Source organism: Chelonoidis abingdonii, chromosome 9 (genome assembly GCF_003597395.2).
Source record: "Chelonoidis abingdonii isolate Lonesome George chromosome 9, CheloAbing_2.0, whole genome shotgun sequence".
NCBI classification, from domain to species: domain Eukaryota; kingdom Metazoa; phylum Chordata; order Testudines; family Testudinidae; genus Chelonoidis; species Chelonoidis abingdonii.
This window is the reverse complement of record NC_133777.1, coordinates 20,057,349-20,072,641: the sequence shown is the minus strand read 5'-3', so window position 1 is coordinate 20,072,641 and position 15,293 is coordinate 20,057,349. Positions and strand designations below refer to the sequence as shown.

At 38.8% G+C, this 15,293-nt stretch overlaps 1 protein-coding gene across 5 annotated transcripts in view; it reads right to left on the bottom strand.

The window, feature by feature from the left end:
* Positions 1-15,293, bottom strand: part of SNX29 (sorting nexin 29) — a 459,625-nt gene that overhangs the window by 289,288 nt on the left and 155,044 nt on the right. For all 5 annotated transcript variants that reach the window (XM_032773958.2, XM_032773950.2, XM_032773968.2 and 2 more), the window contains one exon: positions 5,038-5,144. In XM_032773958.2, coding sequence (XP_032629849.1) covers positions 5,038-5,144 — 107 coding nt within the window. The remainder of the gene's footprint in view (positions 1-5,037; positions 5,145-15,293) is intronic.

Genomic DNA, 15,293 nt, shown 5'->3' with positions numbered 1-15,293 from the left:
ATTCACCCACGAAAACTCACGCTCCAAAACGTCTGTTAGTCTATAAGGTGCCACAGGATTCTCTGCTGCTTTTACAGATCCAGACTAACACGGCTACCCCTCTGATACAAGTTCACCCAGGGTGCCATTTTCACTAGGGCCAGCCCTGGTCCTGGGGACAAGGAATTTGCCCGTATGCCATATTTTGCATTGGACCATAATTTGTTAGTGGAAAAATGAACTAAATTTTGATTGAGTATTACATTCAGAGTTTGCAGTCACTTTAATTGTGTGGTGCTGTAAGACAGCCAACTTTTTCAGAGAACTACAAAAGTAAAAAATTATCTAATCTCACATTCTGTGTGTCTGGAAATCAACTCTTTAGGCATGGCAAACAAGTATAATGCAATTTTAGTACTTTTATATAACTTTAAATGTTTGAGGGAAAGACATGGTAAAGTATTACAAAGCCCTCTGAGAAACTCAAAAAAGAGAATCAAAGCTTCAGGGGAAACAGCTCTAAATCCTGAGCAATAGATTTCAACAGACATTTTTAGGTGTAAAAGATAATAACTGGCTCCCGAATATGCCTTTGCACATGCTACAAAAGCCAAGGAGACATGGATATTCTCCATCCATTCTGGCTCTCCTCCATAAAGAAGTCATTCCACACACCTCTCCAGACTACAGTAACAGAGGGCATTCCAGGGATCAGGGACCTGTGGTCCACAGTTTCAGGGCACAGAGCCTCTGTCCCAGCAATGGGTCCATCCCCTTTATTTCCCATTTCCTGACAGGAATAATCTGCATCAGGAAACAGAAGGCCCAATTTTAATTATTGAGTCTTTAGCAGCATCTTCGAAAGACACATTAGGGGCATCTTGAGTAAATTTTTCGGCATAAGTTATAATTTAAATCTGATGAAATGCAAGTTTAAACCATGAATAAAATCAATCATGAATAAGGCCCTAAATTGTACAAGCCTGAAACTGCAAGGAAAGCTGAATTCTGTTCTCTGTAATTAGACATACTTAAGAAAAGTCACCGAAAAATTAGAGTGTCAGATATATTTATTTTCCAATTTTCCATTATAAGTGCTCATCTCTTCATTTCAGGAAATGTTCATTACTAGTCTATAGCCACAAAGAGAAAGACACTGTAAACAATAGTTTCCCTTATGGATAACAACCCAGCCACAGATCTTGTTTTTGTTTGCACATCCTGAACATCAGTCACAGCTGTTTTTTGTTTTGTTAACTAATCCTTAGCAATGCCAGCTCTGCTAGGAGAGCAAATGTTCAGTGACTATTTATTTTGAGGGTAATTGTGATGCAGGCTATAAGGAGTTTACATTTCCCAGTAGGAAATGTAAGCTGGAAAAACTTCTGGAGCAGGTGAAATTATTTAAACAAATCCTTCAAAACCAATGCAAATCAAAACACTCGTGTTTATTCCTTATGTAAAACAAAATGACATTAACAGCACAAAGCAAAACATGTCTTATTGTGCATTTAAACTTGTTTAATTGTTCATGGACTTGCATTACAAATATATCTCTAGAGTCCATTCTCCTTTTTATACAGAACAAGGTAAAATTTGAATCTGGTCTCATATTGTATGAGATTGACTAACAGAGAGCCAAATGTCAGGGGACAAACATTGCTCAGTGTTACCCAAACACTCTGTCAACCACTCAAAATATTAGGGGCTCTGGGACTGATCTCAAACTTTTGCATTAGAAGAAATCATGGTACCAAGAATGATGTTCTTTATGTGGCTCTTTCTAAAGAGTGCCATAGAATTTTTTTAGCATAGAATTTATGCAAAAGTAAGACATGTCTCAAATATTCATAATGTTTAAAGCACTAAAAGTGTTTCTAATATGTTTAATATGGAAGTTTATTAAATCAACTTTCTACTGCTTTTTTGTATCTTCATTATATGTTTATACATTTCTTTTGTTAAATCAATTCATTCATAAAACAGCAATAAAGAATAATAAAATGTGTTTGAATTAAACTCCATTACAAATGATAAGAAGAAATTCTGAAAATTTTAATATAATAAATGGTAATAATATGCACTCATGAGATATCACTAACAAAACTCTCCATAATGGAAAACCATGAAGAATAACTTCGGATATTACATTCTGTTACATGAACATTTCAGCTCAGCTTCTGTTATACCCATTTTTAATATTTCATCAGCAATCAAGGCTTATCTCATATTTCTTTAGAGACTACAGGATCCTGATCATCTGGTGACAAATTCATGAGGGGGTCTCTGACCTGATGTGAAATGTTCTACCAGCCAAATGGGTCCTGCAAGCAGTGTGCCTATAGCTCTGGATTACCTTAATCTGGTCATGCCAACAGACTCTTTCCTTCCCCACAGCTCCTGCTCCATAGCACTGCCACAGCAGCATTCAGCAGTGTTCCCCTTCCCACTCCTCAACTTGACAGCTAGAATGGGCCCATGTAAAAAGTGACAGCAGAGTTGGTACCCTGCACTTGTTGAGAGAAAAAGCAAGGGGCAGTATCAGTAGCAGCACCTGGACTATTATAGAGTCATGTCCCCACTTTTGGCATGTGAATCTATGAGCACAACATCCTACACTGGGCAGAAAGTCAGGCTGCCTGCATTAGGTATGGTTTGCAGCTAGGCTCTATAATGGAGCAGGCGTGTCCACAATTCTACAGAATCAAAGGAATTCTGAGAGAGAGCTATTGGCAGCACTGTATGGAAAATTTGTAGTATCATTGGCAAATCCTGAACCTCTGGGAGAACAATATAGCAGCTCAAATCAGGTTGGTTTTTTAATGTTTATCAAGACAATTTACCTGGATTCTTTACTAAGACCTCAGACAGATTTGGCAACAGAAAAAGGCCAGATAAACCCATAAAAAGGGCATACCATTTGAGAAAGTGGTGACCAAACATAAAAGGATTACTTGTACTTGTTCAAACATGTTTTCAAAGGATAGTATCCAGCTGTTCAAAGAATGGACTATTTTTGTCAATATTCTCCCTATAGCTAGATGAGAGTTTGACTATCCAAGAGGTTTGAGCAGATAGGGATATACGTAGACTCCCTCAGGAAAATGAAGCATGGTCAAAGATGCAGATTTAAGGTGACTTTGGAATGTTTGGGTACAAGCAGGCATATACTACAATGGTTAATTAATATTTTAAGGGATGTATGTTTTTGACCTTAACATTTAACTTTTTTTTTGTCTGATCATTTCATTGCTATTGAACCTTATAACAAACATTAAGTCTCTAATCCCCCCCCCTTTTTTTTTTAATAGCCTTCAAAGGTGGAGCTCATGAGTAAAGCTAAGATTTTGTCATGGATATTTTTAGTAAAAGTCAGAGACAGGTCATGGACAATAATGAAAAATTCAAGGAAGCCTGTGACTTGTCCCTGACTTTTACTAAAAATATCCATGGCAAAATGGGGATCCTGGGTATCTGCATGGGGGCTCGGAGCTCCAGGGTTCCCCTCTACTGGTGGTTCTGAGCTGGGGGGTTCCCCCTGCTTCCAGCAGCCACCAGGTGCTCTGGAGTCCCCACCACCACCACTTGAGGCAGCTGGGAGCGGGAGGGTCCCCATTGCCGCCCGTGGTGGAGGGGAGATGCCGCCACTTAAGACTGCAAGGGTACCCTGCAGCTCCCTGCCTCCACAGGTGGCAGGGGACCTGCAGCTCCCAGCCAAAGCTGACTGAAGTCACGGAGGTCTTCGGAAGTCACAGGTTCCGTGACATCCATGACCTCCATGATCAAACTGCAGCTTTACTCATGAGTATCACAAGCTTTGTCAATATAGTTACATCAGGAGAGCTTGTAACTTCCATCAGTCATTTCAGTATTAACATCACATCCATGAAACTCAACAATTTACATCAATGCAGCACTAACAGACTATGCCACAGTTCTGGAACATCAATTAGTAGGTGTTAAAAGTCCTCCGGGAAGTTACAAGTTTCACTAGCTATTAGAACTTTTAAGTTCCATAAAGTCTCAAGAAAGGTAAAAAGGCAGTTGGCACAGGCAACGACGCTTGTAATTTTATGAGGTCTTGAAGTGGAGGTCTCGGAGTGTAACTTACATGAGGCCTAAAACATGTGGCTCAGGGCAGTTACAAACTCAGGAAGTAACACTGGCAGCAACTGTAACAATTGTGAACACTGTTTTACTGAAGATGATGCTCATATAAGTTATTGATGTCTCAAGGGATTCCAAGTATTACAAGATGATTCCAAAATTAATAGTGTAATTAAATATCTTTTTAACATGGAAAGTAAACAAAACCAGTATTGTACCCAATTTTTTTAAACTCAGAACAAGTATATTTGATACATTTGAAACTGGTAAAGTGTAAGTCAATTTTGATACTAAAGTATGGATGTAAAAAATACTTTCCCCAAGAGGAAAAAAAAAAGTTACTTCTCAAAATTTCCATGTCTAAAAATTATAGCTTCTTCATTCAATTTACAACTTTTGAAATAAACAGTTGAAAGTATGAGAAATATCAGACTGTTTATTTAAAGAATTAAAGGGAGACACCAAAATTCAGGCTAAGAATGGAAATTGTCTTTCACTTTGAACTGTTAAGTTACTGCTATTATCTACATAATAAAATTCCAGGATTGTGAACCCTGTGTGTCACTCTAAAACCTAGAATGTCTGCTGAGTCATTGTGAAGAGATGAAAACAGCTATGTGGTTGGGAACTCGTTTTGTTCAGATTATCACAAGGTTGAATCATTACTGGAATTTGCAGTCTGTTACCATTCAAATGTTTAAATTCTCAGCCATTTTGACTTTGTGAATTACAGCTGTGCAACAGCAAGGCCTGTATCTATGCCATGCCAAGAGTCCCAGACCATTGTGATATCAGAGATAACTCAACCAGTCACCACCCTGAGTATACAGCTAATTTGAACACAATCACTTAATTGTTTATATGGATTACTTGGCCCAACTTCTGTCTGACAGCATGGGCTTTCAGCTACTAGCTCCTTAATAAAACTTCTAAAGTGTAAGAGATTCTTACCTCAATCAGTTTTCTTTCGTAGGAGTTTGCTAGTTCCTCATTGTTTTCTACTTGCTTTTGCTCAGGTATGGTAAATTCCCCATCAATATTCCAAAGGTTTGGCAGAACTAAAATACAAGACAAAACAAAAATACAAGAGTAGTCTACAAAGGAAATAAATGTAGAAGCACTTAAATCTCTTAAACAATCTTTCGAAAAAGGAACAGGTTTTAAAAAATGTTGATGATAAAGTATCCTAATATAGTGCAAATTGTAAGTGAGTAATATCACTAAATAAACTAAATACTGAAAAAAGTAATTTTGATGCCAAGGGTGCTTTCTTATAATGTTTAAGTAACTTCACATAATATAACAGCAGACATAAAAAAAGAAACTGATTAGTTATTTCTGTGCACGTTTCCCTAATTCATGCATGCAGTCAATATAATTTTACACTTTAGCTATCTGAAAATTTAACTCTTAACATCTCTGCCTATATCTTTTCTATAACACATTTAATTATTTTTATATATTATCTGTATGATTTACAAACTTACAATTCCCATTTGTTCTGTGATTCACCTACTACGAACTGATTATTTATTCTTCACTAATGGGGAAGCTGACCTTCAATATCTTTACACAACATATTGATGGGGACAGACCTCAAGAATATTTAGTAAGAATCAAATAAGTAATAACCATTATTAAGACGTTAATAATTTTGTGTGCACGTTCATAATAACTGTGTTCTAAAATTAGGTATACAATTTTATTATGAAATTATTTAAAAGCATGACCCAAAAATTAACTTAACTTGAAGTTTGCATAGTTTCAAAAATAGCTGATTACATTTCCTTAATCAAGATATAAATACTGTAATTTTGAAAAACCAATAAACTGTTGTTCAGTGAGAAAAAGTACTCCAAAACTCCATAACGCTGACTAAATTATGTTCAACAAATCTTAGAATACAATTCCATTTCCCTACAAGTCAATCAAAATTTTCTGAATAAACTATGATGGAGCCATGAAAAGAGAGTGCAATGTTGCCCAATCTTTAGATTATATTGATTACTTAAGAATCCCCAGTTATCACTTTGAGGGTTGAAGGGTTCTTGCCCCAAGATCAGACCCAGTATTATTCAAATTATTATATAGCAGGGAACCCCGATGTGCACAGTTTCAAAGCTCACACTATAGGAACTCTTTTATATTTACAAATATAGTTTATTAATACATTTAGCACAGTCACAAACACCCCAACTCAGTAAGACAGATAGAGATACTACAGAATGCACATCTGCACATCCATATACTCTCACCATCTGCTGTACAACAAACTGAAATGTTAGCCATCATCTTCCTCCCCACCCTTACCTTTCCAATCATTACCAGTGGCCATCATTCCGGCACCTCCCAAGGACTATATCTCTCTCTCCTACTGCCCCTAGACTGGGATACCACTTCTATAATACATTACACTGACACCACTATGTTGGTGCATATACAGTAGGTGATTTTCCCCCTTTTCCTTAATTGTATTTCCTCCCCTTACTAATGTTGGAGTGTTTTTTTCCTATAGGTTAGTACATCAGTGATCTCAACTTATTATCATATACATCCATTCATTACTACGGCCGTTTCGTGGTTAGGTATCCCATTTGTTATTTCTGTCCCAACTGGTTATTTCAGTTCTCTCCAAGTTCCAAGTTGCGGTGTACCTGTTAAGTTTAAAAGGGTATGAACTTAGGAAAGCTCCTATGCCAGCCTGCATTAACGCATGCTATACGTTAAAGCTCGCAGCCATATATGGACCTTATGCTTTAGCTCACCACCATCCATCTAGGTGAAAGGTCACAAACATATGTATGCTAACTTTGCCTTCGCTCAACATACAGAATGTGACCTGCAGGTCCCTTGTGTTACAGCCAAAATATACTCTAATATAAATCTATAAACCTATTATAATAAAACAAATAATGAAACCCAGAAGAAAATAAAAAACTTATAAGAAAAGATACATAGCCAAGAAAGCAGGCTAGCCTTAGATGCATCTCATGTACCTGTTATGTACGTCAGTTCGTTGCCAGGACACTTTTGTAGTTGACTCATGTATCTGTGGTCAGGACTGCCCCTTAAACTCTATTTTCAGCTCCCCAAATACTTGGGGTTTGCTGTTTATTTGTGCAAAGTTTATTTGTTCAAAGTGCATAGATCTCAAGCCTTGTGCATAGGTCTCAGGCCTTATGCTAACTTGCTGAAGTTAATGTCTTACAGCATGTAGGTTTCTTGCATTACTGCTGAGTATAATGCAAAAAAGTAAATAAAATAAAGGTAAGCTAGCCCACTGGGCTACATAAACAGTACAGAACAACATTTGAGAGTGATCAGATAGGAGAGGCAAAAAAGGCAATTACAGCTTTTTCAGTCCATTAGTTCTGAAACAAGTGACCAAAAATTTAATAAAAAAGCATGTATCAATGAAACTATCAATGAATTCAGAAAAGTACTGTTTCAGAAAATTTGGAAATAACTTGACAGTAAAAGTTAAGATTTAATTAACTATTTGGGGTCCATATTACGAATCACTTGGTATAATGTGTGATTAAAATACTATTATTTAATTGTTACAAGAATAGGTAATGTTCAGAATTTTTCTTACACAAGCTGCTGCAGCATTTAGGGGACAACCTGAACTGAAATTATTTTTCTACTTTTCAGAACTACCAGTGACTGAAAAAATCAGTTATTACAGAGCACTATATTCTGAAATTGTCATTAGTGGTGGTGACGAAAAAGGAAGAAAGATCAGAGCTTGATATTCAGAACTCAGATTGAATTTGCATGGTTGGCAGAAGATAATTATCATATATGTAATATAATACAGTTCTTAAATGGTAATTTGTCAAACTCTATGCTGCCAATATACCTGTGGTACTTGAAAATGTGATCAGCAGCTATGTAATAATCTGCTATGAAATGATACATAATTCCACCACTAACACCACCAAAGCTGACAATATTATGATTTATATAGACATCTATTCTCAGTCAGAGGCAATTTTTAGCCTACATTTATAACTGCACAACAGGAAGATATTGTTCAAACACAAAAAAAGGGTAAAGGAAAAAAAATTGGGAGAACACAATCCTGATCTTAAATCAAAAGTCAAATTTTCAAACATATTATGCTAAAACTGGAAATTATTATTTTTAAGGTACAGAAAGACTACTTTTAAAAAGTGTATTTTTAAACTATTTTTTTAAATTAGGTAATTTATGTTTAGAATGTTTTTGAGGTTTGCTTTTATGGCCCTATTGTCTTCAGACCCATCTAATTTACCATTATTTTTCTAAATTTGCCTAAATTAGTTTGAAAGGCATGTCAGAGCGTTTTTTATTCATATGTGCAGTACACCAGAAATATAAGTTTTATGGATTAACTATTTAGACAAAACCTAACACTCTAGAGCAGTGCTTCTCGAAATCAGGCTGCCGCTTGTTCAGGAAAATCCCCTGGTGGTCCAGGCCGGTTTGTTTACCTGTCTCATCTGCAGGTTCAACCGATCACGGCTCCCACTGGCTGTGGTTCACCGTGGGAAGCGGCACGGGCCGATGGACATGCTGGACGCCCTTCCCACTGTCTCCATTGGCCTGGGACAGCAAACCGCGGCCAGTGGGAGCCACGATCGGCTGAACCTGTGGATGCAGCAGGTAAATAAACCGGCCTGGACTGCCAGGGGCTTTCCCTGAACAAGTGGCGGCCCAACTTTGAAAAGCACTGCTCTAGAGAACTGAATAGATCTGCTTAGGCTCGGAAGGATCAGATATTTATTGATAACTGCTGGTATCAACAATTTCATCGTATATATACAAACCAATGAAAAATATTTTCATTGATAATTGAAATTTACAGAAAGGTAAAGTAAGAATAATGCTGCTTGGGAATTTAAAGTTTGATTTAGGATATTCATTTTGTATATTTTGACATGTAACATCGGCAATTTGTATTTTAATGGTTATAAAGCTTTAACATTTTGAATGTCAATGTCTACTGTCATTAAATAATAAAAGTCAAATGGAGTCTATAAGAAGTCACAAACAAACACCTTGTGAAAGACCCAAAGCAGAAGATCTCTAGCTTCAATCTGCCACAAAGTTTATGGGCAACCCTAAACCACGTTCACACAAACCACGGCAGATGCGGATACTTGATGCACAAATGGAATATTCAAAGCTCTCTAGTGTGCAGCTGTGGTCAACCAAAACAGACCACAGAAACTATAACAACCCAATGCCCAATTCACAAATATGAAGGAGGCATCACAGCGATAAACTCCACTACTCCTGATGCAATTATCTGTCTTAACCACCTAAATGTAAAATTATAGTTGTTGTTCTACAAGTATATCAGTCATACGAAGAAGATTAAATAATTATTGCCTGAAATCTCTATTGTCTGATCCCCACAATGTAGAACATATGTCAGTATAAATTCCCCAACCCTAAAATACTTAAAATCCACAATTTTGCAAAGTGTGGAGATGTACAAAAACAGACATAGAAAAAATGCTTTAAAATAAACATCAACGTTGTCTGTCAAAATTCTAAAAAATAAAAATTGAATTCTATCAAGTCTACATACGACTACATTAATTTTCTTTAAGACGAGGCTTAATTTCTATTTGACAATGATAAAGTAGATATAGCAAGATACTGTAATTTTACACTCTGAATTGCTTTTATTAAGCTTGTATTACTTTCTTTTCCTACAGTCAATTCTTTGAAGTGTTTCAGTGTATGTCTTTATGATCTGAGACATCAAACTCAGAGAAACAAAAAGACTGAAGATAAATTACAGCAGAATACGCTTTGTCAGGGTACTGTACAGCTCAAGGAATTGCCAGTGCATTACAGAGCCTTTCATTTGCAGGGCTCTTATTTAATTCCAAGTCAAACTGGCAGTGATCAAAAGCAGTCTAGTGGCCCATGTGAAATGAATGAGTATGGAGAGCCAACTTCCATTTGCGCCTTCTAGGTCAAAATTGATGAATAGGGCCCTACCAAATTCAGGAAAAATGCGTCAAAAACCATGAAATCTGGTCTCCCCCTGGGAAATCTGGTCTTGTGTGCGCTTTTACCCTATACGATACAGATTTCACAGGACAGACCAGTGTTTATCAAATTGTGGGTCCTAACCCAAAAAGGAATTGCTGGGGGGGGGGGAGGTCCACAAGATTAATTTAGGGGGGTTGCAGTATTGCCACCCTTACTTCTATGGTGCCTTCACAGCTGGGTGGCTGGATATAGGCAGCTATTGGCCAGGCGCTCAGCTCTGATGGCAGCATCCTGCCAGCAGCAGCGCAGAAGCAAAGGTGGCAATACCATACCAGGCCACCATTATTTCTGCACTGCTGCCTGCAGAGCTGGGCGGCCAGAGAGTGGCAACTACTGATTGAGGGTCCATCTCTGCAGGCAGTAGCGCAGAAGTAAGGGTGGCAATACCATATCACGTGATCCCTGCCGTTCTCCAGCTGCCCAGATCTGAAGGCAGCGCTGCTGTCAGCAGCAATGCAGAAGTAAGGGTAGCAATACCACAACTTCCCACAACTCCTTTTTGGGTCAGGACCCCATCAATTACAACACCGTGAAATTTAAGATTTAAATAGCTGAAATCATGAAATTTATAATTTTTAAAATCCTATGGCCATGAAATTAACCATAATGGACCGTTAATTTGGTAGGTCCCTAATGATGAATATTGGCAGGATTCTATGGGGACGCTTGTACTGCCACCACCAGGACTTCTGTGGCAGGAGGTGTGAATTACACACAAATAGTAAACTCAGAATACAACATTTTATCCCCAGTTACAGGACAGCTAATGTGCTTTGCCAGGGCTGGTGCAAGGATGTTTTGCGCCCTAGGCGAAACTTCCACCTTGCGCCCTCCACCCCGCGGCAGCTCCTCCCTCCACCCTGAGGCACCCCCCTTGCAGCAGCTCCCCACCTTCTGCCCTGAGACATCCCCCAGCCCAGCTCACCCCTGCTCCGTCTCCTCCCCGAGCACGCCGTGGCTGCTTCACTTCTCCTGCCTCCCAGGCTTGTGGCGCCAATCAGCTTAGGCACCGCAAGCCTGGGAGGTGGGAGAAGTGAAGCGGCCACAGTGTGCTCAGGGAGAGGCGGGGCAGAGGTGAGCTGGGGCAGGGAGTTCCCCTGAGTGTCCCCACCCTTACTTGCTGCAGGCAGCCCTCCCAGCGCTCCCCTGCCCCAGCTCCCTCCACCTAAATGCTGGTGGCTACCGGGGCAGCAGAAGATCCGTCTGCCACGGTTGCTGCTGAAGAAAATGGCACCTGTCAAATGCCAGCACCCTAGGCGACTGCCTAGGTCACCTAAATGGTTGCACCGGCACTGTGCTTTACTGTTGCTAGCATGCAGGATGAAATGCTGATTTTTCCCCACTTTGTCATTTTCATCGCAGAACTGGACATTTTTATCCAATTCCAGGTACTCAGTTTCAATTCATTCAATTCGCAATTTTTTTGAAATTCTGCCAAAAGTGTAAAGTGCAATCTAAATTTGACGTTCACTTTTTAGCTGGCTCACTTCAGTTCAGCAAAGTTCTAATATTTCACCATACTAGAGGATGATCCTGTTTTTGCCATGTATTGTTTAAAGAGGCAACAGGATATCCATGAAGAAGGATGACAGAAAGAGTAAGAGATGGAGAGAGATGCAAGCCTGGACAGACAGAGTGAGCGCCAGGAATGGAGAATTAGCTCTGAGAGTTGTTTGGATAACCTTTCAAAAGGGTGCAGATTTATTTACTGGACAATGATCACAACTTTGAATATACATCTCTGGTTGGACCAGTTCCTTCTACTTTATTAAGTTTTTCTGTTAAGTTTCCTCTCTTAAATGGCTTGAAATTATCTAAATATATAAGAGATTCATAAATACATCTCAGAATGAATGCATTATTACAAAATCCGAACTGTCATCATACCCGTCACAATCATATTTTCACTTGCTCATTTGGCTTGCAACTACAGCTTCTTAGAAACAGAAGTTTTGCTAAATGAAAAGCAGCTTGACAGTGAAAATTACTTCTGGCTTATAACAAAATTCAGAGAACTGTCAATTTTTGGTCGTACTGCAAAACCAATTAAAAAGATCTATTGTGGAGGGAGTGGGGGGGCATATTTTGTGTGTCAATAATTCTTTATCAAATTTTCTTAGTTTGCAAGTAATGAACTGGAAGGGTTTTTTTTATTCCTGTAAACTTAATTTGGTGTCTGAAAATCAAGCTATGTTTCTTCATTTTCATGCATCATCTTCAGTAGCAAAAATTCTACAAAATAAATTAGGTCCTTAGTCTTTATAATACACATTTGTAACATCATGGGGCTATTTTCCCCCAAAACTTTGCTCAAAAGATAGTTTCTCACCTAGCTTCTGACATGTGAAAGTGAATAGTGACATTTTTTAGTTACACGGGCAACAAGAAGCTATGTCCCAAATTTTACATAAGGAACACTTTTCAGAGTAGAGCCACATTACTGAGATGGTCAATAATGTTTGATATTCAAATACACCCACAGTGCATAAGAGTCCAGCCAGACAATACGTAACAGTTGAATGCTCCTCTGAAGGTTAACTATGCTGCCAGTAAGTGCTTTAATAAAGTTTTATACCATAGTAAATTGCATCAAAATGGAAAAGTTACGGTGGTAGCTTACTTCAAAAGAGAATATTCAATGGGATAAAATTGTCACATTATAGTGTAACTTTAATACTTTAGAAATAAAGTAAGTTTGATCCAGGACACTCTTAAAATTAGTCTGAGCCAAATTAGCTTCCTTGACTTAAGAGAGTTTATGAGGTAAGGCTTTTACCTAGGCAAAAAAGAAACATAATTTTAGCAGTAGGGCTGGAGATAAAGGAGCAGATTTTAGAAATGGCAGAGAAGCAACTACAAGATTTGGCACGGGTAAGTATGTGGCGAGTTGGGCATAACCCCCAACTTGTGATACTGAGCGATTGGAAGGATGGTGGATTTGTTAACTATGATGCAGACAGGCAGAGGGGAAAGAAGTGAAGTAGTGTAAGAAAGTGTCAGGAGGTTGAAGGGGAGATAATTGTGAAAGGAGTTAGAGCCTAGAAAGAAATCATGAATGTTTTAGAGTCATCCCCAGAGAGGCGATAGTATATAAATTCAGTTTCTGAAAATAAAATTTAAAAATTATGGGAGTCTATAAAAACTTAAAGAAATAGGAGGCTAAATACTGTACAAATCAAAATAATGAATAATGAATACAAAGATGTATAGCACAGAAAAATATAGAAGACTAGGAAAGAACAACTAAACTTGGTAATAAATTAAACACAGGAACTAATCAGTAAAAAAGAAGCAATTCTGAGATACATGAACGCAAACAAGTCCATGCTACCAGAAGTTGCTGAACCTTGATTAAAGGGTGGGGCTTCTTATAACGCAGACAGCCAACCAACCAACCAGCGGCACAGGAGCCGAACAGAGCTGAAAACAGGGGAATGTGAGTGGGAGTTTGGAGGACGGTGTATGTGGTGTTTTTAGGGGTTTTTCTTTTCCTCACTTCTCTGCAGGAGTTTAGGAGGGAAGGCTATGACAGCTAAAGAGGCAGCAGTGGCAGTGACCCAAGGAATGGAAGAGACAATGAAGATGACTGGATGTGCAAGCTGTAGAATATACATTATTCTGGAGAAAGTACTTGGTTTGTAGGAAGTGCTGCCTGACAGATCTGATGGAAGAGAACATTCAGGGTTTGGAGATGCAGCTAGAAACTATGGTTGAATTCTGAAGGGGACTGGAGGAAAGGAAAGAGAAGACTGAAAGGAAACCTCATGACCTGCAGATGTGAGGGTAGCCTGCTGAATGAAAAAAGTGGCAGTAGAAGTACAGGACTATGAGAACAAGGCAGAGGAGAAGAACAGCTAATGAAGGAGAAATAGAGCTCAGGAACAGGTGTGCTGAGTTGGAAAACAAAGGGGAGATGCAGACAGTAGAAGGAAGAAAAGAAGAACAAGTAGTTCTACAAGAAGAGAGGAAGAGACAATAGAGACAGACAGAGTTTGAAGTCCCACAAGGACAGAGGATGACTCACAGAAGATTGCAAATGAGAACAGAAAACAAGAAGCCTTGCAGCCTGAAAGTGCAATTCTCCAGCCTTCCCCCTTCTGTTCTAACACTAAGAAGAGGCATGAGGTACTCAACTGGGGACTCCCTACTAAGAACAGATAAGCGTGTCACCAGAGCTGATCTAGGAGAACTGAAGAGTGTGCTGTCTACTTAGAGCTAAAATACAGGATGTGGATCTGAGACTGAAGAGGATCCTAATGGGAGCAGGAAAGAATCCACTGATTGTCCTTCACCTGGGAACAAATGATACTACTAGAGCCTTGCTGAGATGCATCAAGGAAGACTACACCAGCCTGGGGAAGATGCTTAAACAAATGGAGGCTCAGGTGATCTTCAGTGGCATTTTACTTGTCCTTAAATGAGGAGAGCAAAGGCAAAGATTATGATGATCAACAGATGGCTTGGGCAATGGTGCTATAAGGAGCACTTTCAGATGTTTGACCAGTGGGAAGCATTCATGGACAGAATACTTGTCTCAAGGAATGGACTCCACCAGAGTACAGAAGGAAACAGACTTCTGGGACGGAGGCTGGCACAACCGAATAAAAGAATTTTAAACTAGGAATTCGGGAGAGATGGTTGGAGATGCTCATGTAATCTCCATGCCTGATTCAAGTATTGAGTGGGAAGAAAATCAAGTAAAAGAGGATACAGAACTGGGTCAAGGAACAACAGAAGGCAGGAGAATGGACAATAAGCAGAAAGATAGTGCCAGTATCACTGACAGTAACTGTCAGGTAGGCAATACTGACAGTCTCCGTACAGACATTTTTACAACTTGTAGAACCAGCCAGTACTGTGCTGAAGGTGCTGCATGGCTGTGTTCCCACAGCACTCAGCTACGTGTTGCATTTTATATTACTTTTCCAGATTTTAGCTAAGAAAAATAAGCAATCATAGTCACTTTGGAATTATCTACAGTATGACACTTAAGTTTTTGTTAGAAATATATTAATTCAAATTGGCATAGAGACTGTCTTCATTTTATGACTTTATCATAATGTGTACATTGTTAGAACTTAGCAAATAACAAATATCCATGTAAAACACTGTCAGCAAACAGTTAAGGTTGCTAAATACAACTCCAAAGAAGGTGT